Consider the following 25,176-nt stretch of genomic DNA (forward strand, 5'->3'; position numbering starts at 1 on the left):
CCCCTGTTGCTGTGCTGTCCTCCGCGGCTCCGAAGCTCCCCGCTCCGCCTCCCGCAGTCTCTGCCCGCGAAGGGGCTTCCTAGTGTGTGGAGACCTTTCCTCCTTCACAGCTCCCTCCCACTGGTGCAGGTGCCGTCCCTATTCTATTGTCTCTGTTTTTAATTAATTTTTTCTTTTGCCCTACCCAGATATGTGGGGAGTTTCTTGCCTTTTGGGAGGTCTGAGGTCTTCTGCCAGCGTTCAGTAGGTGTTCTGTAGGAGCTGTTCCACATGTAGATGTATTTCTGGTGTATCTGTGGGGAGGAAGGTGATCTCCGTGTCTTACTCCTCCGCCCCCCCAGGGGGATTCTTAACCACTGCACCACTGCACCACGAGGGAAGTCCCTCTCCTTTCCCAATTTTTTTTTTTGGCGGTAGGCGGGCCTCTCACTGTTGTGGTCTCTCCCATTGCGGAGCACAGGCTCCGGACGCGCAGGCTCAGCGGCCATGGCTCACGGGCCCAGCCGCTCCGCGGCATGTGGGATCTTCCCGGACCGGGGCACGAACCTGTGTCCCCTGCATCGGCAGGCGGACTCTCAACCACTGCGCCACTGGGGAAACCCTCCTTTCCCAATTTTTATACCTCCTATTACTTTCTTTCATCTAGTTGCAACCACTAGTACTTTTTCTTTTGTTTAGTGTGAAGGTAAGGTATGGCCTGTTTGTGCCACCTAAGAATGTTGCACTTAAAATCTTTTAATTTTTTAAAAATATATTTTAGAAATTACTTCTGAAGAAGTTTCTACTATACGGTGGATATCATCTGTGGAAGCAAAGATTGAAGATAAAAAAGTTAAAAGAGAAAATAAACTAACTTCAGGAAAGTTGGAGCAGCTCAGAAAAGAAAAGGTTAGAAAAATGTCTTCATTCCAATTGTTTTTCTGGCCTAATGACTTTTACACTATCCTTGAGTTATTCTGTTGGTAAAAGCGAGTATGGTTTTGTTTAGAAGATTACGTACATTAGATTAGATTTTACTTTAATGGAAACTTAAATCAAAGTAGTGTTTGTGCTGTGGCTGAAAGTTTTAAAGTTTAAAATTCTTGAAAGTATCTTGAAATTTTGAAACTTAGGTCAAAATTGATGATGTGTTTAGAATTAAATTTAAAAAATTTTTTATTCCCTTTTGATAAACATGAAATTGGCCCCCTTTCTCCTTTATGTTAAGCTCACACTGGTTTAGAAGGATTTCCTCTGACAGGGATTTGAGAGTTAGAATTCTTAAGAAACCTATTTTATGACTTGGGACTAGGAGGAGTAGAATTCAGAAGAAACAACAACAAATATGCCGTTGTTGCGTTTGCTGCCCTCCTGCTGTATTGCAGATGGAGAGTATTGTTCAGCTCAGTTAGTAATCCCGAATCTAGAATTTGGCTGTCTGGATCAGAGAATGGGAAAACAAAAAAAATCGACATCACTTGATTCTGCTTTTGGCACTCAGTCTTAATAAGTAGAGTTTAGGGTAGATCATTAAAAAGCATTGGCACTTGTCTGCTAAGTGCCATATAAAGACAATAGATTGATTCAGTGCCTGCCTTCTAGAAGTTTATATAAGATTGTGACTGTGACAGTAGCACATTAATATGAATAACACATTATTCATGGCATTGACACATTAATATGAGGAAAGTGTGGATAGATAGGTTTCATTGTTATGAAGGTCTTCCTTTTGTGAAAGGGCACGAATTATACCTAATATCTGTATCTTGTAGGGATTGGAATTTAACCAGAAAGTTTCATATGTTACTAAAGCTTATCTCAGAAACCATTACTATTGCTTTACAACATCTGACACTGTATTTGACCACATTCATGGCGTCTCCTTTATTTCACTTTTCAGATAAACTTCTTCCGGAATAAACATAAAATTCATGTCCAAGGAACTGATCTTCCTGACCCAATTGCTACATTTCAGCAACTTGACCAGGAATTTAAAATCAATTCTCGACTGCTTCAGAACATTCTAGATGCAGGCTTCCAGATACCTACGCCAATCCAAATGCAAGCCATTCCAGTTATGCTGCACGTGAGTATGAAGGCCTATAAGTGAGTATGCGTGAATGTGTATGTGTGTGTGTGTTCATTCTCTTTCCTCTGTCTTTGAAATCTTCCTTTCTGCCTTATCTCCCCTTGTTGAAATCCTACCCTTGATTTCAAGGTCCGTCTCTAATACCTGTGCCTCCATAAGATTTGTCTTGGTCACTACTGTTAGATGTGATCTTTTTCCTTTACCAGCACTGTTTCCCCTACCACCCAGTTTTCCATGTGTTTTCTTTTTCTTGCAACATTTGTCTTACACTTTACACTATTATGTATTTGCACTAATTATATTCATCTTTTCCATTTAACTAAGAGTGTCAATCTTCTGAAGGTGGGGACTATATTCTGTTTTTTCATCCATGATTTAGTTTGTAATATTCAAGAACTATTTCAGAAATACAGAGTTCTTGTACATAACCTGACTTTGTTTTTATCCCAGTACTTTTTATTATTGAAGTCTATTTAAGTACCCAAAAAATGCATAGATTTTAAGTGCACAGTTCAGTGAGTTTCAACAGTGCATACCCTATGTAACCATCAACTCAGTGAAGATGTGTAACATTTCTGTCACTCCAGACAGTTCTCTCATACCCCTTCCATTCAGTCCTCACCTGACCCCCGCCCAGAGGTAAGCACTTTTCTGGTTTCTATTGCCATGTTTAAGTTTTGCCTCTTATAGAATCATGTAAGTGGAATCATTCATTATTTACTCTTTTTGGTTTCTTTCACTCTAATACAGTTTTTGAGATTCCTCCATGTTGCATATATCAGTAGTTTGTTACTGAGTAGTATTCTGTTGTATGAATATACCATAATTTGTTTATGTGTTGTTGATAGAGGTATGAGTTAACTTAGACTTTTGGAAATTAAGTTTTTCTGAGGTTTCTTTTTGTAGTGGTGAGAGCTGACTTTTTTCCCCAACATAACCAAGATGGCCTTCAGTTCTAGTAGCCAAAGGATATGAGTTCCCTCTCTTCTCATCCATACTAATCCTTCTCATTTTCTTTGGGAACTGAAATAAGAATACATTTGAATGATGTTGTTGACTGACGTTATAGTAAATTTGCTTTTAGTTTTCATTTAAGGTTGTTTCTGTAGTGACCTTAACTTAAAGCTTTAAAAATCACAGTGACAAAAAAAAAAAAAAATCACCGTGACTTTTCAAAGATTGTCACCTATAAATGACTCTGTCGCTCAGGTTTTCAGCACTTTTTTTTTTTTTTTTTTGCGGTCCGGGGGCCGCTCACTATTGTGGCCTCTCCCGTTGCGGAGCACAGGCTCCGGACGCGCAGGCTCAGCGGCCATGGCTCACGGGCCCAGCCGCTCCGCGGCATGTGGGATCTTCCCGGACCGGGGCACGAACCCGTGTCCCCTGCATTGGCAGGTGGACTCTCAACCACTGCGCCACCAGGGAAGCCCTCACCACTTTTTATTTCCTACTTTTAGCCATTCTGTTATTTATTAAAACCTTCCTTAAGGTTGGAGCAATGCAGATATCAGGTCAAAAAGTTGGTTTTGTAATTTTGCTTTGATAAAGAGGTTTAAGGGAAAGAAAAATTGAAATAATGGAAATAAGGTTGTGAATCATCTTTGGGTTTTAGTTATCTACTTTCTTTACCCAGTTCAAATGAACTTTAGTAATAATGCTCAGAAACTCTATTGGGGCGGTTGTAGCAGGGGTGGGTAGAGAAAGAAGCAAATATAGGAGAAGTTAGAAGAGTGATGGGAATGTGAGTGTTTGGATTTATTATGTATAATTTTGTTATTTTTATGGCTGGTAGCATTATTTGACTGGCCTCTGAAAAATTTATGTACTCTTCCTTGTACTTAATATACTCTGTTTTTAGGGTCGAGAACTTCTGGCTTCTGCTCCTACTGGATCTGGAAAGACTTTGGCTTTTAGCATTCCTATTTTAATGCAGCTGAAACAACCCACAAACAAAGGCTTCAGAGCCCTGATTATATCACCAACACGAGAACTTGCCAGCCAGGTATGACTGGTACTTTCTGAAGAGGTTGTGTTTGTGTTTGTCAGTCATCTTTCTTATTTGAGGGTAATAGAAAGGTCCAAAAGAGTAAGGCCCGTGTCTTTCTCATGGTCACATATTCTGTTCAAAGCACACTTCTCTGTGTCTTACTGCATATGGGCAAGTCTTTTCAGTTTTATAAAATATGTTGTTCTTAACATTTATACTTTGGTATATGCTCTAAGATCCTTGAAGTTGGAAGGCTACTATCATATATAGTTCCCCTCTAAAACTTTTTTTTCTCACCTAGAAAAATGAAACCTCATCTCAGTTTTTGAGAAAGTAAAACTATACAATGGTCCACTCTACCCTCCCAATGTGCTTAATATAAAATACATGCCAAGTATGAAATAGTTTTGTAACAATACTGTATTCTACAAACAATATGTGACAGAATGGAAGAGTTTTGGTTTTATCTCTTGGAACTAGTTTACTAGACCGGAAGAAACTAATGAATCTTACTTAGTATTGACGTTCCAAAATGCTGAGATTCCAGGTTAATCTACAGATTACTATGGGCTTAATTTCAGGTATTCATGGGTTGATACTAGATTTATTTTGTTAATAATGAAAAAGAGACTATACATCTTATCCAAGTATTTTAGCAGCTAATGTTTTTATCATTTTCTGTTTTAGATTCACCGAGAGTTAGTAAAAATATCTGAGGGAACAGGATTCAGGATACACATGATCCACAAAGCAGCAGTTGCAGCCAAGAAATTTGGACCTAAATCATCTAAGAAGTTTGGTAAGCGGGTTCATGCTTGAGATGTAAGGGATTTAGAAATTACAAGTATCCTAATTGCTACCTAGAAGTTCTTAAAGTGCAGTTAGTTTGATTTTTAGAAAAGCTGAAAGAGATCTCCTCCTTACCCCCACCCAGTAGATATATAAATATATACCAGTGGTTCTCAACCAGAGGCGATTCTGCCCTTCACCCCCGCCTCACCCTCTACCCCAGGGATACTTGGCAATATCTGGAGACATTTTAAGTCATCACAACTGGGGAGAGGTGCTACTGGTATAGGGACAGAAGCCAGGGACGCTGTTAAACATCCTACAACACACAGGTCCGCCTCCTACAACAAGGAGTTGTCTGAACCAAAATGCCAGTAGTGCTGAGGTTGAGAATCCCTGCTTATTCTATTGATTGTTAATCTGCCATGGAAATATTCTGCAGATAAGATTGATTTACATCCCTACTCTTAGATCAGCCAGAGAATCTGTTTTACTTGTCTTTTATCTTGAGCTTCTGAGTAAAGTTGCATTTAAGGAAAGTATTTTCCTGAAAAACAAACAAATGTTTGATAAGCAAACTGGTGGATTATAGTATTCTTGCCTCTTAGAAGCTGAGAAAGCAGATCAAATAAAAGGAGAGTAAGGATATAGTAGTTTGTGCTATGATGGATTAAAAAAATATGTGTATTAGCTTATTGTGTTGTTGGTGTAGTGCATATAACCTGAGGTTATTAACGGAAATTCAGGAGACTTAATCCCCTAATTCAAGAGGGATGAATGTTGTTTTTGCAATTTGTACCATTTATTTTTCCTTATAGATATTCTTGTGACTACTCCAAATCGACTAATCTATTTATTAAAGCAAGATCCTCCAGGAATAGACTTAACAAGGTACATTACTTTAATAATGTCTTTTATGTGTGTTTTTCATTAAATTGATTATATTTTGTCCTCAGTTACTTGTATTATTGCTCTTTGGAGCTTGCTATGTTGATGCTGAGAAAAATGGTTTTCATTAAACTCATAGAAAAGTAACTGTCCTGGTCTGGAAGAAAGTTAACAGATTCCGATAAGCAGTTAGTACAGAATTCCCCTAGAAATTTTCACATCTTTCAGCAATGGTGATGGCGTCCATAAGGTTTATCTGAGCTTCTGTCATTGCCAGTGGAACCTCATATCTTTGGGGCTAATGGAATAGGTACATTAATTTATATTTATCTTGTTTTTACCTTTTTCTTGCTTATTTTTCTTATACCTTTTTCTGGTATGATATGTAGATCTGAGAAGCATCATTGTGGTTTGACTTCTTCATGTGTTCTCACAGGTAGTGAAGCACCTTGGATCTTTCAGTTCAATACCCACAAGTTTTTTTTGTTATTTCTTAGTGTTGAATGGCTGGTAGTAGATGAATCAGATAAACTGTTTGAAGATGGAAAAACTGGGTTCAGAGACCAGCTGGCTTCCATTTTCTTGGCCTGCACATCCCACAGGGTCAAAAGAGCTATGTTCAGTGCAACTTTTGCCTATGATGTTGAGCAGTGGTGCAGACTCAACTTGGATAATGTCATTACTGTTTCCATTGGAGCAAGGTAATTGTTCTTCCACATTATCCCACTCATTTTTTAAAAAAACACAAGTCATTATTTTAGACTAAAAGAGATAGGTTGTGTGGCCTAAGATTGATAAAAAGAGTTTGACTGAAAGAAATATATTCTTTAAAGTCAAGATTGATTAAGCATTTTCTCTTTTAGAATAATCCAAAGGGAGATTCTCATATTGTCATATTAATATTCCTATCCTCATGCATTTAGTTGGTTTTTCCAATCCACAAAGTATGACATGAGCTCTGTGGCCACCCAAAGGATTTAATCTCATTGATGGCTTAACAGAGTAGGGCCACAGAGAAGGAAGCTGATGTTACTGAGCCACTTGATTTATAATTGCTTTTTAAAAATATTTTGGGGAGCATTTATGCTAAATGGTAGCGAAAAGTCTTATGAAATTATGATATTGCCACTTGATTTACTATAATGCAACGCATAAAATGGTCAGAGTGAAGGTTGTAGCTATATGAAACAGTGCTTGTAGTACCATGTTAAGTAAAACAGAAGCCAAATGAAACAGTAAAGAATATCCTGTCTACTTTCAACATAAAACTCCTGTGTATAAAAAGAAAAATAGAACAGATTAACCATAAACATAATTATGAAGGCAGATAACAGAATGGAAAAAGTACTTATACATGGTATAGAGTGTTAATAAAGCCTAAAGATACCTCACCCCAATTGTTTGTCAATAAATAAACCTTTGCTAACCATTAAGAAAAAAATTTAGGCATATGTAACAACTCCCTTTAAAATGTTCTCATTTTACCCAATAATTTTACTTTTAGAAAGATTTTGTAAGTAATTAGACACATGAAAATTTATGACTAGAACACAACAAAATGTCAAAGTTTATTCTAAAATGGTAGAATTGTGGGTAATTTATTTTATTGTTTATGTCTTTATTTTTTTTAATTTTCTTGAGATAACATTTTTATAATCATAACAAAACATTCAAAGACCTAAATAGACATTTCTCCAAAGACATCCAGATGGCCAATAGACACATGAAAAGATGCTCAACGTCACTAATTATTAGAGAAATGCAAATCAAAAGTACAATGAGGTATCACCTCACACCAGTCAGAATGGCCATCATCAAAAAGTCTACAAAGAATAAATGCTAGAGGAACTAACACAACATTGTAAATCAACTATACTCCAATAAAAATTTAAAAAAGAAAAAGAATAAATGCTGGAGAGGGTGTGGAGAAAGGGAACCCTCTTACATTGTTGGTGGGAATGTAAATTGGTGCAGCCACTATGGAAAATAGTATGGAGGTTCCTTAAAAAACTAAAAATAGAGTTACCATATGATCCAGCAATCTCACTCCTGGGCATATATCCTGAGAAAACTATAATTCGAAAAGATACATGCACCCCAGTGTTCATAGCAGCACTATTTACAATAGCCAAGACATGGAAGCAACCTAAATGTCCATTGAGAGATGATGGGTAAAGAAGATGTGGTGTACACACACACACACTCAAACACACACAAACAGAGGAATATTATTCAGTCATAAAAAGGAATGAAATAATGCCATATAGCAACATGGATGGGCCCAGAGATTATCATACTAAGTGAAGTAAGTCAGACAGAGAAAGACAAATATCATATGATATCACTTATATGTGGAATCTATAAAGTAATACAAATGAACTTATTTACAATGCAGAAACAGGCTTACAGACATAGAAAACAAAGTTACAGTTACCAAAGGGGAGAGGCAGAGGTGGGGATAAATTAGGAGTTTGGGATTAGCAGATACAAACTACTGTATATAAAATAGATAAACAACAAGGTCCTACTGTATAGCACATGGAACTATATTCAATATCTTGTAATAAACTATAATGGAAAGGAATCTGAAAAATAATATATATATATATATATATATACACACACACACACACATATACACACATAACTGAATCACTTTGCTGTACACCTGAAACTAATATAGCATTGTAAATCAACTATACTTGGATTAAAAAATTTTAAAAAAGAATGAATGAAACATTAAAAAATAACAACTTTGTCTTTAAGTTAAAATATAAATAATTCAGTACTTATATTGACAGTGGAAAAGGTCATTCTGTTGTGTGTAAATTTTTTCATTTATTTAGAATTCAAGGGGGGAAACAAAAATTGACTCTTGCAAACTACAAGGGATGTTTTCTTCTTAGGAATTCTGCAGTAGAGACTGTAGAACAAGAGCTTCTCTTCGTTGGGTCTGAGACTGGAAAACTTCTGGCCATGAGAGAACTTGTTAAAAAGGTATGTTTGGACTACATTCTTGAGTTTTGTTAATGTTCACCAAGCCTTGTATTACTAGGTGTAATATTACTAGCAATTAATTGTATTACTAGCCTTGGAAGACGGATTTATTATGAGCGCTTAACTTCCTGGCAGACCCTTAATTGGGGCTCTGCTGGGTCTCCTGCCTCCTGTTGGCAGTTTTGGGGGTCTCTCTGTCTCAGCTTCTCCCTGCCCACACCCTAACTCCCATCCAGAACTGGCTGCAGGGCCCCCAGCTCTACTCCCTGTCCCCAGGTAGGGTGGTCAGTGCTGTGGCCTGGGTCCCTGAGCTGTGTGCTATTGAGGGGGTCCTGCCACAGGATTCCTGGGTGGGCCCCCCTCCGTGCCCTGGGTGTTTCCATATTTAAGCTGAAATAAAAGGTTTTAGAAACTTAAAAAAAAAAAAAAAGGGACGTTGAGTGCTATTCCTGCGTCATATTTAGTAATCCGGTGGTAAATCGGTAAGAAGCACATTGGAGCAACTTTTGTCTCGAAGGGGAGAGGCTCTCCTCTCAGAATATATTAAGATTTCTGTTCCTAGCTCGGGGTAGGCCAGGGAAAGACCTACCTGCTGCCCTGAATGCCTCCTTTTTCCACACCAGCACACTGCGGGTTCTGTTCCAGACCACCACAGTAAAGCCAATGTCACAATAAAGTGAGTCACAGGAATTTTCTGGTTTCCCAGTGTATAGAAAAGTTATGTTTACACTATATTGTAGTCTATTAAGTGTGCAATAGCATTATGTCTAAAAAACAATGTACATACCTTAACTTAAAAATACTTTATTGCTGAAAATGCTAACCATCACCTGAGCCTTCACTGAGTCATAGCAGTAACATTAAAGATCACTCACTGATCATAGATCACAACAGCAAATATAATAATAATGAAGAAGTTTGAAATACTGCGAGAATTACCACAATGTGATACAGAGACGTGAAGGGAGCAAATGCTGTTGGAAAAACATGGTGCCGATAGACTTGCTTGAACATTGAGTCGCCACAAACCTTCAATTCGTAAAAAACACGATATCTGCAAAGTGCAATTAAACAAAGTATGCCTGTATATATCTGCCCCTGAATCTCCCGCCATCACTCTGCTGGTTTCTTAGAGAACTGGGGCATTAATGAATAGGACACTAGAGTGGGGTTTTTTGTTTTATTAATGAGTTAATAGAAATATAGTACTTACAGTAGTGCTTGGCACGTAATAAATGCTATTATGTGCATGTTTTATTAATGTTCTTAAGGATATCATTTGGCAGTAGGAAATTTAAGGTTTTCACAGATACTCAAATGGAATTATTCACCAGAGATTTTTAGCCATGTATAAACTTCAGGCGTTCTGTGAACCTTCTGAAATTATATGTAACATTTTGTGTGAATGTGTGGTTGCCTGTTAGAAAGCTTCATAGCTTTCTTTCATTAGATTCTGAAAGGGTGAGTGGACCAAAATAATAAGGTTAAGCCCTAATGCTGACAGTCAAAAATATAGAAAGCTGGTTTGAGAGAGAGGTGGGGTTTGATGATATTAATGTAAAAAATAAAAATCATTTGCTTAGGGCTGCTGGTTGATAATGGAACTTGATAAGATAAAGATTACATTGAGAGAACTGAGAACCAAGGACTAAGCTTTGGGGAATACCCACAGTTAGGATAAATAACAGATTAAAATGACAGTTATTGGGACTTCCCTGGTGGTACAGTGGTTGAGAATCCGCCTGCCAATGCAGGGGACACGGGTTCGAGCCCTGGTCCAGGAAGATCTCACATGCCGTGGAGCAACTAAGCCTATGCACCACAACTACTGAGCCTGCGCTCTAGAGCCCGCAAGCCACAACTGCTGAAACCCATGCACCTGGAGCCCGTGCTCTGCAACAGGAGAAGCCACCACAATGAGAAGACCACACACCACAATGAAGAGTAGCCCCCGCTCACCGCAATTAGAGAAAACCCACACGCAACAACGAAGACCCAACGCAGCCAAAAATAAATTAAATAAATAAATTTATTTTTTTAAAAATGACAGCTATTACATTTTAAGAAGAAACAAAAGTGTTCTGAAGCACAGAAGCAATCATGATTATTTCAAAGAGTGGGCATCCATTGCTGTAGAAAGATGAAGGGGAATTAATTAGACAAGATTATTGGAATTAGATGGAGAGCCTGTACTCCACAACAAGAGAAAGAACCCATTGTAGAGAATGGATGGTGAGGAAGACAGAGGCAGACTTGGACCTCTGGTCTAAGAAATTTGTCAATTTCTAAATTAAAATGAACTAAAATCATATGAAATACTGCAGTTATATTCTTGATTATGGATTATGTATGCTTTCTTTTAGGGTTTCAATCCACCTGTTCTTGTTTTTGTTCAGTCCATTGAAAGGGCTAAAGAACTTTTTCATGAGCTCATATATGAAGGTATTAATGTGGATGTTATTCATGCAGACAGAACTCAGCAACAGGTAAAGTCAAATGCATACTTTCAAAGCAATAAAGAACAACTAAACTTTTTCAATTGGCATTAAATTTATGAAGTACTTGTTTTCCATTCCTAGAGTGCTACTAAAACATTTAATATATGTTCTGTTAACCAGAGAGATAACACAGTCCATAGCTTCAGAGCAGGAAAAATCTGGGTTCTTATTTGTACAGCCTTGCTAGCCAGAGGGATCGATTTTAAAGGTGTGAACTTGGTCATCAACTATGACTTTCCAACCAGCTCAGTGGAATATATCCACAGGATAGGTGAGTCGTGTGCCCCACCCCCCTACTCACCTCTCTTAGCACCACTACCAGTCCCTTCAGCATGCTCAAGTTTTTAGTGCTGTGAAAATCCAGTGACTTGTATATGTGATTCTTGAAGGTCCCATTCCGCCCAAAAGTAGGGTTTTTTTTAATGGTCTGATTTCTCTTAGGTCGAACTGGAAGAGCCGGGCATAAAGGAAAAGCTGTTACATTTTTCACTGAAGATGATAAACCATTATTAAGAAGGTAAATTAGGAGAAAAAACTTAGCATTAAGTTGCCAAAATTGATTCATTATTCTCATACACAGTTAACGGATAATTACAAAATGGCTGTGTCCCAGATTCTGTTATGGTATTGGTCAAACAAACCTTAGCCATGAAAAAAAGAAAAATGATCAAAGGGCCTCATTTTTGCCCTTCCACTGTTAGATTTTGGAAATATTCACAATGGAATATTCATTAAGTTTCAGACCCACGGGCTTCCTTGGTGGCACAGTGGTTAAGAATCTGCCTACCAATGCAGGGGACACGGGTTCGAGCCCTGGTCCAGGAAGATCCCACATTGCCGCGGAGCAACTAAGCCTGTGGGCCACAACTACTGAGCCTGCGCTCTAGAGCCTGCGAGCCACAACTACTGAGCCCATGTGCCAGAACTACTGAAGCCTGCGCACCTAGAGCTTGTACTCCACAACAAGAGAAGCCACCTTAATGAGAGGCCTGTGCACAACGAAGAGTAGCCCGCACTCGTTGCAACTAAAAAGAGCCCGTGCACAGTAACAGAGACCCAATGCAAGCAAAAATTAATTAATTAAAAAAAAAAAGTTTCAGACTCACAGAATTCTCCCAATAGCCTTCACTTGATATTACTCAAAATGTAATATTAAGGTTTTTGGATTAATTAATAGTTTAAAGTTAACCCCTGAGTCTCCTATAGCCCCGTCAAAATGATCTCTTAGCATGGGTGTATTCTTCCCATTACTCTTAGGGGCAGCTGGAGTTTTATGTTTAGTCCCAGGATCACCTGTCATAGAGGAAAAACTGTTTTAGTAACACACTCTGATATTCAGTTGTAGCCCTTTGAAGCCTGGGTAACCTATGATAGATACACTTTTAGAATCTTACCTTAATTTAGCCCATCGTCATAGATTTTAACATAGAAGCTGAGTTTCCTACATTTGGGCTGCCTACAGAAATTTTAGGCTGATGATAATTGGCAACAGTTCATATTTCTAACAAATGAAGTTGAGTTGTGGATGTAGGCGGTTTGTACTTTATTCTGTTTATCAGTTTTGGTGAAGATTTTGCTTCATGCCTTCTGAGCCTTGGCTCTGTCAGCCTTGATTTTGCTGTGATCAGACTTTCACATGTGGTGTGTAGGGGAGTACACTCCAACAGCCTAGATTCACCTGAGTTCTCAGCGACTCCAAGCATGTGCATCTGATGACCCCCATATCAGTGCAACTGTGTATCTCAGTTTTCCATCTGGGAAATGAGGATAATGATAGTATTTACTACAAAGGGTTGTAAGGATTGAATAAGTTACTACAGTAAGTCCCCTACATACAAACAAGTTCCGTTCCGAGAGTATGTCGTTAAGTCCAGTTTGTTCATAAATCCAACAAAGTTAGCCTAGGTACCCAGCTAACACAACCGGCTATATAGTACGTACTGTAATAGGTTTATAATAGTTTTCACACAAATAATACATAATAAACAAACCCCAAAATAAAACAGTTTTAATCTTACAGTACAGTACCTTGAAAAGTACAGTAGTACAGTACAACAGCTGGTGCTTCTTAGCAGTACCAGCTACATCACCGCTGCTTTTATGCTTGCTTCCGGACACCCTGGGCTTGAAACAAAGATACTGTGCTACTGTACTCTATACAGTACTGTACAGTAAAGTACACAAAAGCCAACCACTTGTAGAGGATGTATGCATATGACAATGTATGCCAGACGTGAACTAATTTACATGATTGGGCATGCGAACGCATGTTTACATCTTTGAAAGTTCAAAACTTGAAGGTTCATGTGTAGGGGACTTACTGTATACATGAGAAGCTTGAGACCATGTCAAGCTTTATCATTTAATAAATTTAAGTGTGACTGACTTCAGTCAGTGTCTCATCCAGTACTGGGCTTAGTAGCTTTTTAGGGCTTGTTAAATATTGAGTAGAAACAGCTGCTATCTAAAATTTTCATCAAGACATTGATTTCAGTCCAGCAGACCATTCTCTCAGTAATCCAATATGACTGCATCTGGTAATAATTGGTAATAATTTATCAGAACACTTTACTGGATTACTTTTTTGTTTGTGTAGTTTTAGTTCCTCTTGTATTGTGCAGAGGGTTTATGTACATAAACATCAGTTTGACAAGATACAAATTTATGTTTATGGGTACCTTTTTCAGTGTTGCCAATGTTATCCAGCAGGCCGGATGTCCTGTCCCAGAATACATAAAAGGTTTCCAAAAACTACTAAGGTACAATCTTGAATTTACCTGGAGCTTCTCTCTCTCTCTCTCTTTACATATATATTCTTGATTTCACACTCTTATACATTATAGTTGTAATAATACTACTATCTTTAGAACATTTTAAGATTAAAATTTTTCCTTTTAAATATTTGTGAATACTGTCTGTTCTTTCCCTGCCAATTTTTCATCCTTGAAATTTTAAGTATTCAGATTTTTAAAGTATTATTCAACATGAGTGAAATATGCTGAGATTTTGTTCTAATTCCTAAAACTGATAAAAAGCAGTTAATTGGCCAAAATCAAACTCTGGTGTTTGTTAGCACAAGATATAAGAGTGATACACGACATATTTTAATCATAATCAGTGCCTTTTAAAAAATTGGTTGAATTTATCATCCCTTTGGGTTACCTCTCTAGATGCTGTTAGGTAACCTAGTATATTAAAGTGGATACAGTGGTGTCACTGTAAACCTGTAAGTGCTGTAAGTGGATGAAGGAAATGAATTTTGTGAACCAAAGAACCAAAACTAGTTTTAGCTCTTTTAAATTAAGTTGCACTTAATTCAGTTCTTTCTTTGTAACTTTCAGTAAACAAAAGAAAAAGATGATTAAGAAGCCTTTGGAAAGGGAGAGCATTAGTACAACTCCAAAGTATTTCTTAGAAAAAGCTACGGATAAAGGGTAAGGATATGGTAAAAGTTACTGTTTGATTCTGGCATATTCTTATAACGTAAGCATTAGTTTTCCTTAGGATAGATTTTTAGAAGTAGAATTTGATAGGTCTATAGTCCATTATAGAATGTCATAAAAGTAATATATCTTAGGTTGCCTGAGATTTGCAAACTTGGATAATTCAATCTTGGAATTTTTCTTTATCTGTATATTAATGATCTGTTTTTCTCCATCTTTGAAAATATGATTTCAATTCACTATGAATTAGAATTGCACTGTCCACCATCTGCACACAGCCTGTACCTGGGCACACTACTGAGGCCAGTAGATAGGACTGCTGACTCACATTGATGGAGTCGTCCTTCAAGCTCCATACTCTGGGCAGGATTTCAGTAGGATCTTGGGCTTATGCTGAAGCACATTGTAACGCCTCTGAACAGTATGACTTGGGTAAATTTGTAGTCATTTAGCTGAGTTTTTGAGGATTTTAAAGCATAGATTTTTTTTTTTAGCATACACACAGGACTACCTTTTTTGCCTATTACTGCCAGGAAACTACATGATTTCATAGGGGTGGGCTAAAATATTCTGCACAGTACTATTCTTTCCACTATTTAAGGAAAAATGACACTCTTCAAATTCTATCAGTACCAATTAATATATAACATATATAAAATGTAGGCATTTACCAAGTACTACTGTTCACCTTCAGTCTTACTACATATATAATATGTAGTAAGGTGTATGAATGGATGTAAAATGAGACGACCCCTTTCCTGAAGTTAGGGAAAGGAGATTAATATACATGAAAAAAGTTAGATGATAATTTTTAAATAAAACAGAAGTTTAGAGAAGGGAAAAAATCATTATGGATTGGTGTAGTTACAGAAAGTTTCAAGGAAGTAGAATTATGTTCAAGGATGGGTAAAATTTAGGCATGTAGAAGGAAAAAGGTGAACCCAGGTGAGAAAATCTGCACTTTCCTTCTGAGTGAAAGAGTCTGCCTGACATTTTGTATTGATTGTGGGAAATAATGTTCAGCCCCAGTACATAGACTGTACAGAGTGTCCCAAAGGGTTTGGTGGTTTTAAGCTTTAATAACTTGGGAAGAATAAATGTTACAACCTTAGAAAACTACATCATTTGAAAGATTATTTTAATTTAACTTGTACTTACTCAGTTTTGTGCGTTCTTAATACATTTTTATTTTTATTCTTTGTGGCAACAGTTCCTGGGTGACAGACCAGTGGATTGGTAGAGAAGGTTGCCCTGCTTGGTCACCTTATCTGTCTCATTAGACTTTTTCTTGTGGTGGGCTGCTGCAGAATTGTTGTGTACACATCAGAACCTCATTCTTTGGGTGATCTTAAAGCTAGGATTGGAAATGCAGTCCTTTCAGGCACTGAGCCACAAAAAGCGGATAAAAGTTTTTACAAAGGTCGAAAATTGACTGGAGCATAAGATCATGGCTGTGTTGAACTGTAAGAATAAAATCAATATTTTAAATAATGACACTTTAATTGCTGATTTTTGTTAAGTTTGTAGCTTTTAATGATCTGAGGTTATTAAAACTTAAAGCTGCGCTAAGACTTTGAGGACACCTGGTATAAACCTTGTCACTGCTTAAGATGCTTTGGTTCTCTCTGTTTTCTTCACATTTAAAGCCCATACTTCTTAACATAGCATACAAACAAGACCTGATCTGAATCTAGCTTACCTTTCCACTGTAGATGTTGCTTTAATGATCCTACCCACACCTGTGGCCTCAGCTCTATGCTGATAAATCTTAAGTCCATATCTTCAAGCCCAGCTTCCCAACTGAGCTATAAACCTGAAGCCTGTTGCCTAGTGGGTGTCACTTCAGGCGCTGCAAACTCAAACTGGTGTAGTAGGGCGTAGGGGAGATTGGATTTGGAGCCAGAATAACTGGCTCTAATAACACCTTTTCCTGTGTGACTTTGGACAAGTCACTTCACCTCTCTAAGCCTCTTTCCGCCTATATAATGGGAATAGTTATATAAATAATACCAACTCTGCCACTCAGAGTTGGTGGAGGATTAAATGAACTGATATACATCTAAGAACTTTGCATTACTATACTGTAGTATGTGAATATTGATTATTTTCTCAAAACTTTTTTTCCTTTTCCTGTGTTAACAGTTAGTTGATGGCATTCACCATTCACCAAACTCTAAAATCAGACTGTCATGTCTAAAATTTTTACCAGTGTCATGTCTAATATTTATTACCAGTGTGTGATGATCAGCAAGTTACTTAACCACTCTGCCTCATTTTCCACATCGGTAAAATGAGGATAATAATAGAATCTTCTTAGTAAGTTAGGAAGACTATCTGAGTTGATACATATAAACGACTTATAAACAGTATCTGGCATTTAATCAATGTGAACTCTTATTAATTCAGGATCAGAATCTGTCTTTTATACCACGTGGTAGTGTGGTTTACTGTGGTGTTTCTGTCTCACTTAGGTGGATGTGGTTTTCTAAAGGGCAAAGACACATCTTTGTGTTCCTAGTGCCTCGTATACTTGATTATACAGGAGGTTTCAGTAAATGTTTATTGAACTGGTAGAGTTTTGGAAAGTACATATATCTAAAATTTCTAATTCAACTTTCCTTTCATTGTCACAGGAAAAAGGTCACTGGTCAGAACAGCAAGAAGAAAGTAACTCCTGAGGACAAAAGTTAAAAACAGACTTCTAAAAAGACTATATCACAAATGTGATTTTATGATTCCAGCATGAATGTTGTTTTCATGGAATACATTGTCTTATAATCACCTGTACCAAACATTTGAAATCAACTACAAGAACATGGGACTAGTGAAAAATGATCCTAAACTATCAGTGCATCATGTCAAGTTTCAATTCGTAGGTGATTTTTTAAATGATTATATAATGGAAAAAACATTCATTGACATTCATGTGGTTTGAATCCAGAGCGATGCTTCTTACAGAAGAACAAAAGTTTATGCTAAAAATAACAACACCCAAATGTGGTGAACTGGATTTTTCCCTTCCAGTGTAAAAGAGGGTGTCATGTATGCTGTGGAGAGGCGTTTGGAACCGCACTGCGAAGTAAAGTCTTGAGGTTGAATGCCCTTTCCCACCCACTTTTTTTTTTTTTTTTTTGGATGGACAAGAAGCAGCACGGGCTGTCTACCAAGAATAAACCTACTGCTCTCTTTATTTCACTGTTTCTTAATTTGTTGATGGCCTTTTGTGATATGAGCCACAACAAGATGCCTTTTATATGGCTGGTTATTCAAGTTCACTAGGACTTTAAATTCTTTGATCTATATATAAATATATTTTACCTCATCCCTATCGTAGCTCAGACCTTACTTACCTTCATAACGTTGCAGCTGTAAGATTATGGTCAGCTTCTCCCTTTCTTACTTCATTTTGCATCATTTAACCATGTTCTTTCCTGTCTCTTTCCATTTGAGATGACTTTGCTCGAAAAGTGATAAACATTTTATCCTGATAAGGAAGAATGTTCCTGTTACTTGATCCACCTCTGGCTCCGTTCTCTTACAGCTTATCTTTCCTAAGGCTTTAGGGCCCTTCATCCAGATAGTATGCAGGTCTCTGCCGAAGGTAAAGGATTATGATTGTACAGTGATAGAGACTATTCACTCTTAGCAGATTTTCCTTAGTTGCTAGTTTTGTACAGTGGAATAAAAAATCGACTTCATACATGTAAGGTACTTGGAATGGTGCCTGACATGAATGTTATCAGTACTGTAATACTATAATATAGATAACCTTTTCTCAGTAACATTTGAATTAAACTTATTTATTTCCTGTATTCTCAGTCTTTTATTCTAGAGTCAGGATGGGTAGACTGCAACTTAAATATTTTAGATGAGACAAAAATTGTTCATCTTCAGAATTTATGTAAATGGAGACCTATTGCTACAAGGTGCAAGAAATACAAGCCTGTGATTTTTTTGTTCTTGCAAACAGAGCCTTGACTCAAAATATATTCTGGAAGTAGGTGTACTGGTGCCACCATTTGCCAGTTGTTTTAAGTTCTTAATGTCTCAGAGGTTCAGTTTGTTTGTGAAATTGAGGGTAATACCGCCTATGTCTCAAGATTAGAAGTACCTAGCACTGTGCCTGACACGTCATAACTTCACAAAATATATTCCTTAACAAACATTATATATTTGGTTAGGAATACAAGTCTTGGTAACACAGTCCCTGCCCTTACAGTGTAGTGGGCATAAAGTAAAGGAACAAATAATGTGGTAGATGTCGTGTTAGACATAAGGCCACAATGCTGAGTCATCACAGGACAGCATCTAACCTGGACTGGAACTATCGTGGAACGCTGACATCCTGAGTCATGTGGTCTATGATCTTTGAAATACTCCCTTCATTTGACTTTATTTCCTCTTTTTTTTTTTTTTTTTTTTTTAGTATTTTCTCCTGTGTGATCACCCATCCTTAAAAGTGGCTACATAAATCTGTATCATCTTGATTTGTCGATGGATTAATACTGAATTTAGTTATATATCAGTTTATGTCGATTGGAACATCTGCTACACAGTTCCATCTAAAGAAGGGGAGGAATGAAGTTAGTAGACAATTATGGGGGAAAAAAGCATAATTAAATAGCTGGCTCTAGCTGAAATGAGCAAGGACTTTGAAGTCAAACTCCTTGGATTTTGATCCTGGTCCTGCTGTTTTGCAGCTGTTTGATCTGGGTAAATTACTACTACTTTTAACCTTGATTTTCTTATCTGTGAAATGCCAATACTAGCTCTTAGGGACACTGAGGATTTGAAAAAATACAGTAAAGTTCCTGACCAGTGATTGTGCCCAATAAACGATAACTATTATTACAAATTGTTTCCCAGTAAAAGCCCTGAGGCAAGAGTAAAAGATAAAGCTAATTATAATCCGTTACTTGCTAGTAAGCAAACTCCACTTGAGGGCTTGAAAAAGTTTACATTCAACTTTTATATTTACCTACAGTAGTTTGATTAGGAAAAACAAATCACAGTAAAAGTATGCCCAGGTAGGGTCGGAGCAATGAACTTTTCCAAGCACCACCGTTTTGGCCCTGATTGTAAGTATAGGGAAAACGGGGATTACCAGGTGGCTAAACACCTTCGGCTTTTAGGGTGGGTACCAAAAGGAAGCTGCCGAGTTCCTGGGAAAAAGTAGAGCTCATCACTAATCGGTGCTGTGATGCTACCAAAGGGGCATTCAAGATCCATCTATTCTTTGTGTAAAGAGTAACAATAAAAGAACACCCGTGTACCCACCATCCAGGCAAAAAAAACAGGACTCAGTGTACTGTTTCCACTGAGCAAGACGATGGTTTTTCAAACGGAGGAACGATGACGCCTTGCCGCTCGGCGGCCAGCTGGGTTCTCCACAGAGCCTTGCCTGAGAATGAACCTGGAGCCGGCACCAGACCACCCCACCAGCCCCTGAACTAGAATTGCACCTGGCGGGCCCTCAGCTGTAGCCGCGCCACGTGACGAGGGAGCGCAACTCCTCCCCCGAACGCGAAGGGTCACGTGGGCGCGCGGCCCCGCCCCGTCGCCCAGGCCGCGGCGAGGTGGGGTCCTGCGTTTGCCCCGGAAGTGGCTGTCAGGAGCTGACAGCTTCTGGGAAGGTGGCGGCGGCGGCGGCGGGCCCGGAGCAAGATGGCGCTGCGGCCGGGAACGGGAGCTGGCGGCGGCGGGGCCGCGGGAGCTGGCGCTGGGGCTGCCGGGGGCGGCAGGTGGGTGTGAAGACCTGGGCCGGGACGCGCCTCGCAGACGCAGAGCAGACCCGGCACCGGCGACGGGTGGTCGGTGGTTATGGCGGTTTTCGTCCACGCCGACCCCTTTTCTCTCGGAACTGGGCTGCGGGAGGAGGGGGCGTCCTCCGGGAACCTAGGCCGAAGGGGCGGATGGAGCCCGGGCGCCCGCCTCTTGTCCTGCAGCCTCGGGGGCACTGGCTCCTGGTGCTGAGCGGGGAGGAGAGGGGGAGGAGGTGAGTGTCCCATCAGTGCGGCTGCCTCCCGGCTGGGTGGATAAAGGAGGAACCCCGGCGCCTCGCTTCTAGCCCGGCTGGATCTGAAGCGACCAGAGACTTGCTTTTCCCAGGGCTTGACCAGGGGCTCTGAAAAATCTGTTCACAGAGCTGCACCAAGTGTTTCCAAGGTGTGTGTGTGTGGGCACTCTTTTTTTCAGTGTTGTGTCCTTTTTATTTTTTCCTTAACACACCAGAAACAGCAGGAAAATCTGAAGACGTTTGAATTAGTATATAGAGCTCTTGTAGAGGTAGTTTTAACACCTGTCTTCTTACTAAAAAACCCCTTTTCTCTCGGAACTGGGCTGCGGGAGGAGGGGTCGTCCTCCGGGAACCTAGGCCGAAGGGGCGGATGGAGCCCGGGCGCCCGACTCTTGTCCTGCAGGCTCGGGGGCACTGGCTGCTGGTGCTGAGCGGGGAGGAGAGGGGGAGGAGGTGAGTGTCCCATCAGTGCGGCTGCCTCCCGGCTGGGTGGATAAAGGAGGAACCCCGGCGCCTCGCTTCTAGCCCGGCTGGATCTGAAGCGACCAGAGACTTGCTTTTCCCAGGGCTTGACCAGGGGCTCTGAAAAATCTGTTCACAGAGCTGCACCAAGTGTTTCCAAGGTGTGTGTGTGTGGGCACTCTTTTTTTCAGTGTTGTGTCCTTTTTATTTTTTCCTTAACACACCAGAAACAGCAGGAAAATCTGAAGACGTTTGAATTAGTATATAGAGCTCTTGTAGAGGTAGTTTTAACACCTGTCTTCTTACTAAAAAACAATTCACTGTTAAACAGCACGTACGCAGTTATCAAAACAAAGCTTCCAGACTTTTACTTAGCCCTTAAACAAATTTGCTTTCTGTCAGTTCCAGCTACTAATCGCCAGTGGCTCTCAACCTGACAAGTTCATCATTTCAGGAAATATTTGATTCTGGGAAGTTTTCATCCCACTTCTGAAATGACCTAGTCTGACTTTGTTTTGCTAGCCAACCCGAGGTTGATACACATTTGGAGATAAATTTAGCTTTTTATCTTCAGCATCCTAAATTAATTTTGGAAAAGAAAGTGTTAGGTGTGTGTGTTTTTTTTTATGCAGTGTTTTATTTTGGAGTCATGAACACCACCGTGTGAAGCCTTTAAAATCATCACGTCCTACAGGTGCTTGTATATATGCCAGGAAAAGAGCAGTCACTGTTCACCTGTGTGCAGTCGCATTTTTCACCTTTTCTTTTTACATCTTTCTCTGTAGATTTAAAACTGTTTCCTTTCTCTTTTGTTTTCTGATTTCCACTGTTTCATTAGAGTTTTTCATGAATACTTGATATAAGTCAGTTTCTGGCTAGAGAAGACATATGTAATAATCTCTCTTTTCTGAATGTGACAGCAGTTTCTAAAATGTTCTTGAGTGGCATTAATTTGATCCAGCGTATGATGAGTCATGGCACCAAGTTCTGGGGAAATATAAACTTAAAAGAATTTGGCGTTCTAGGCATGGGTTTTGGGGGGGTTTGTTGTTGTTTTGGTTTGGGTTTTTTTTTGTTTTTTTCAGGTGGAGAGGAGTTTGGGTGTAGAAAGTTGAGTGGATCATTCCTCTTAGTTTGTAGTAGTTTAACATCATTGGTCCATGAACACAATTTTTTTTCTAAATATGGCCTGATTTGTGATAGAAATTAGAATGATTGACTTTAAAATTTCTTTCCTATTTAAAATTTGGTGGTAACATTACATTCTTAAGTTCTAGAGGATATGTGGGAGAGCAAATCAGCCTTATCTTGTAAAATGTGTGATAAATATTGGAGATTTTCTGAGGCTGAGAAGCTGTATGCTTAATAAAGCTTAATAAAGAAAGAATATGGTTTTTAGAGATTAGTGGTGAGGGCTGAGGTTGTTTTTTTATAAGGAAGCTAACGTTATGGTTGGTACCCTAAGTATATTTTAGGGAAAAGAAAAAGAACCAGGCAACCTTTCTCAGCTTTTAATGGAAGAAATCTGTGAACTATAATTTACTATATTTCTTAGGTACTTGTCTGTGTCCTTCCTAAGAGGCTAAGCAAAAAGCACAGGCATTTTCCAACTTTATTAATGTTAGCCTACTTTTGATTGGTATCCTAAATGGACTACTTTAGAATAAATAGTAAAGTTGTATAAAGGGCAGAATTTATGCAAGAGATGAGAAGTATAACTTGTTTTCTTTTTTAAAGTATGACAGGAAAAAAACAGTTGAAAGATCTTGATTAGACTATGTCCTTCTGGGATAGTATCATTTGTGAGCTTGTCTATTTCCTGCTTTTATAAGCTCCTTAAGGGCCTCGTCATCTTTTTATCTTCCACTGCTTCTAGCACATTCTACACATAGAAAACATTCTGTAAATATTTGTAGATTCTAGCAACGTTGTAGGCAAAGATGAGGTATTTCAATTGGGCCTCATTTCAAGGAAGAGGAAGGGGTCAAGAGATTGTCATGGAGATGGGAAAGCCCAGTGAACATTAGGGGACAGCAGGTAGGCCAGATGGACTGTGGCACTGAGTGGGAGAAAAGAGTTTTGTGAGATAAAACTGAAAAAGTTGTGTTAAAACTGGAGAGGGCCTTGAATATAAACTAAAAAAATTCAGTTTAAGGGGGAATCATTACATTGTTTTAATCCCAGGAGTAGCTTTATCAAATGGTCCCTTAGCTAGATGCACCTCACCTGTGCTATGTGAGCTGTGTTAGAAGCCACAGAGTCTGCAGGTGAGGAGATCCATTAGGAAGTCTTGCTGAGTCCAGGCCTCAGAGAGAAGTGAAGGCTGATCTGGGTTAGTAGCAAAGGTAACTGAAAGGGGAGGATGAATGAGATAGGCATGTGACAAGCAGGGCTCACAGTTCTGCTTCAAATTGTTTGTCATCTTGTTGCCCATTTTTTTGCCAAACTTTTGCTGTCTTATCAATATCTTAGCTGTTTGTCTAACCAGTCTTCAAGCATGTTGCTGTTAGTAGTGTAAACATTTCAGAGAGTCCTATGAATGGTACATAGGTCAGTTGGTAGTTTGGGTTGTATAATTACTGGAGTAAGTCATGTTTGTCAGTAATGTTCTTAATTTAGTTTTTGTTTATGTTTTTAAAGTACCCTTTATACGTCTGTACATTATTTGGTTGTCTTAGGAGCTTGGCAAACTTGTGTCCTCGTTTGACAAAGGGCAAACAGGACAAGGTGGTGAAAGGGATTGCATAGAGCTTCATGGTTACTTTGTGGCAGAGCTAGAGAAAAGAAAATGTCACTGGAGTGTCCAGTTTTTACTTAGCCACTAAGCCCTGTTGGTGATTGTAATCTTTAAGACTGATTTGGAAAGTCTGAATAGGTTGACTACTTAAATCTTAGTGTATGAGTAACTTAAAAAATTGAGTCCTACCAAATTTCAACTTGCAATTTAAACACTTTATCCAGTTAACACATTACTTAGCTAATACGTCTTGTGTGCAGTTCGGAAAAGCTGTTCACTGTTGAGACTCTTCCTTGGTGTGAGCTCGCTTGTCGGCAGAATTTGCGAATGGTTCAGACCCTCTACAAGGCTGTAATCAGATGTCATCAGATGATGTCATCTACATCAGGTAGATGTCCAACTAGCAATTTGTGAACCACCTTACAAAATAATCTTGTTGATCAACATATTTTAGAGCTAGAAGACTCTAAAGTTTGATTTTTGGCCCTTTTCCTGGGAAGGGGGAGTGTTGTGTAATAGAAAGATGCAAGGACACATAAATTTGGCATACCGTTCCTGATCTCACTATATCTTTGAAGACTATCCAGAAACCCCCTTCAGATCCTTGGCTCCCAGATTAAGGGCTTTTCCCACTCAAATTTTTTCTTCCTTGATCTGTCCCATTTCCTTTCCCTCCGGTCTCAGAGAAAGAAGTCCCTCTTCCTTTTGCTACGTTAATCCCATCCTCTCAAAAATGTTGTTTTAGCTATCACTAAGTGTATCTTTTGTATCCTAAATCTCTGTCTATGCAGGTTCCTTCCTCTTCCTCTGTTGAAACCGTTCACTCAAAGATCACCATTTTCGAAAACAGCAATCTTTATTTAGTAATCCTCATTCTTATCAGCTTCTCTACAGCGTTAGACACTTTTTCCTTAAATGCAGTCCTTCCTCAGTTATAACTCTCAGTTATAAGCAACTTCTTTGGTTCTCAGTGACCATTCCATACTCAGTTTTCACTAAGAATTCTCCACGGTTTTCCTTTGTTGTCTTCTCACTATGTATACATCCCTTTGGCTCTTTCATCCACAATCAGACTTTAATTTTTTTCTTTTTTTACCTTTATTTAAAAGAGCCTAGGTAGGGCTTCCCTGGTGGCGCAGTGGTTGAGAGTCTGCCTGCCAATGCAGGGGACACGGGTTATTTTGTCTCACCATCCTTCTCTTATATTTCTCCTTGTACCTCAAAATCCCTCTGCTTCAGTCAAACCTGGATATTAAGTACTACTGAGTCTTAGTTTATATTGCTTCTCCAA

At 38.9% G+C, this 25,176-nt stretch overlaps 2 protein-coding genes across 2 annotated transcripts in view; both read left to right on the plus strand.

Annotated features, from left to right (window-relative positions):
- Window positions 1-17,857, plus strand: part of DDX52 (DExD-box helicase 52) — a 29,161-nt gene extending 11,304 nt beyond the window's left edge. Inside the window, exons 3-15 of the mRNA XM_007464881.1 lie at window positions 761-888; window positions 1,880-2,065; window positions 3,927-4,070; window positions 4,743-4,854; window positions 5,663-5,735; window positions 6,230-6,433; window positions 8,639-8,729; window positions 11,093-11,215; window positions 11,348-11,498; window positions 11,669-11,744; window positions 13,915-13,986; window positions 14,569-14,661; window positions 17,304-17,857. Coding sequence (XP_007464943.1) covers window positions 761-888; window positions 1,880-2,065; window positions 3,927-4,070; window positions 4,743-4,854; window positions 5,663-5,735; window positions 6,230-6,433; window positions 8,639-8,729; window positions 11,093-11,215; window positions 11,348-11,498; window positions 11,669-11,744; window positions 13,915-13,986; window positions 14,569-14,661; window positions 17,304-17,361 — 1,511 coding nt within the window. The 3' untranslated portion in view covers window positions 17,362-17,857. The remainder of the gene's footprint in view (window positions 1-760; window positions 889-1,879; window positions 2,066-3,926; window positions 4,071-4,742; window positions 4,855-5,662; window positions 5,736-6,229; window positions 6,434-8,638; window positions 8,730-11,092; window positions 11,216-11,347; window positions 11,499-11,668; window positions 11,745-13,914; window positions 13,987-14,568; window positions 14,662-17,303) is intronic.
- A 2,436-nt stretch (window positions 17,858-20,293) lies between these two features.
- The window catches only part of SYNRG (synergin gamma), a 92,699-nt gene continuing 87,816 nt past the window's right edge, over window positions 20,294-25,176 (plus strand). Inside the window, 1 exon segment of the mRNA XM_007464882.1 lies at window positions 20,294-20,411. Within this exon segment, the coding sequence (XP_007464944.1) occupies window positions 20,335-20,411 (77 nt within the window). The 5' untranslated portion in view covers window positions 20,294-20,334.

The sequence above is a fragment of the Lipotes vexillifer genome, unplaced genomic scaffold, assembly GCF_000442215.2.
Source record: "Lipotes vexillifer unplaced genomic scaffold, Lipotes_vexillifer_v1.1 scaffold788, whole genome shotgun sequence".
In the NCBI taxonomy this organism is placed as follows: Eukaryota; Metazoa; Chordata; class Mammalia; order Artiodactyla; family Lipotidae; genus Lipotes; species Lipotes vexillifer.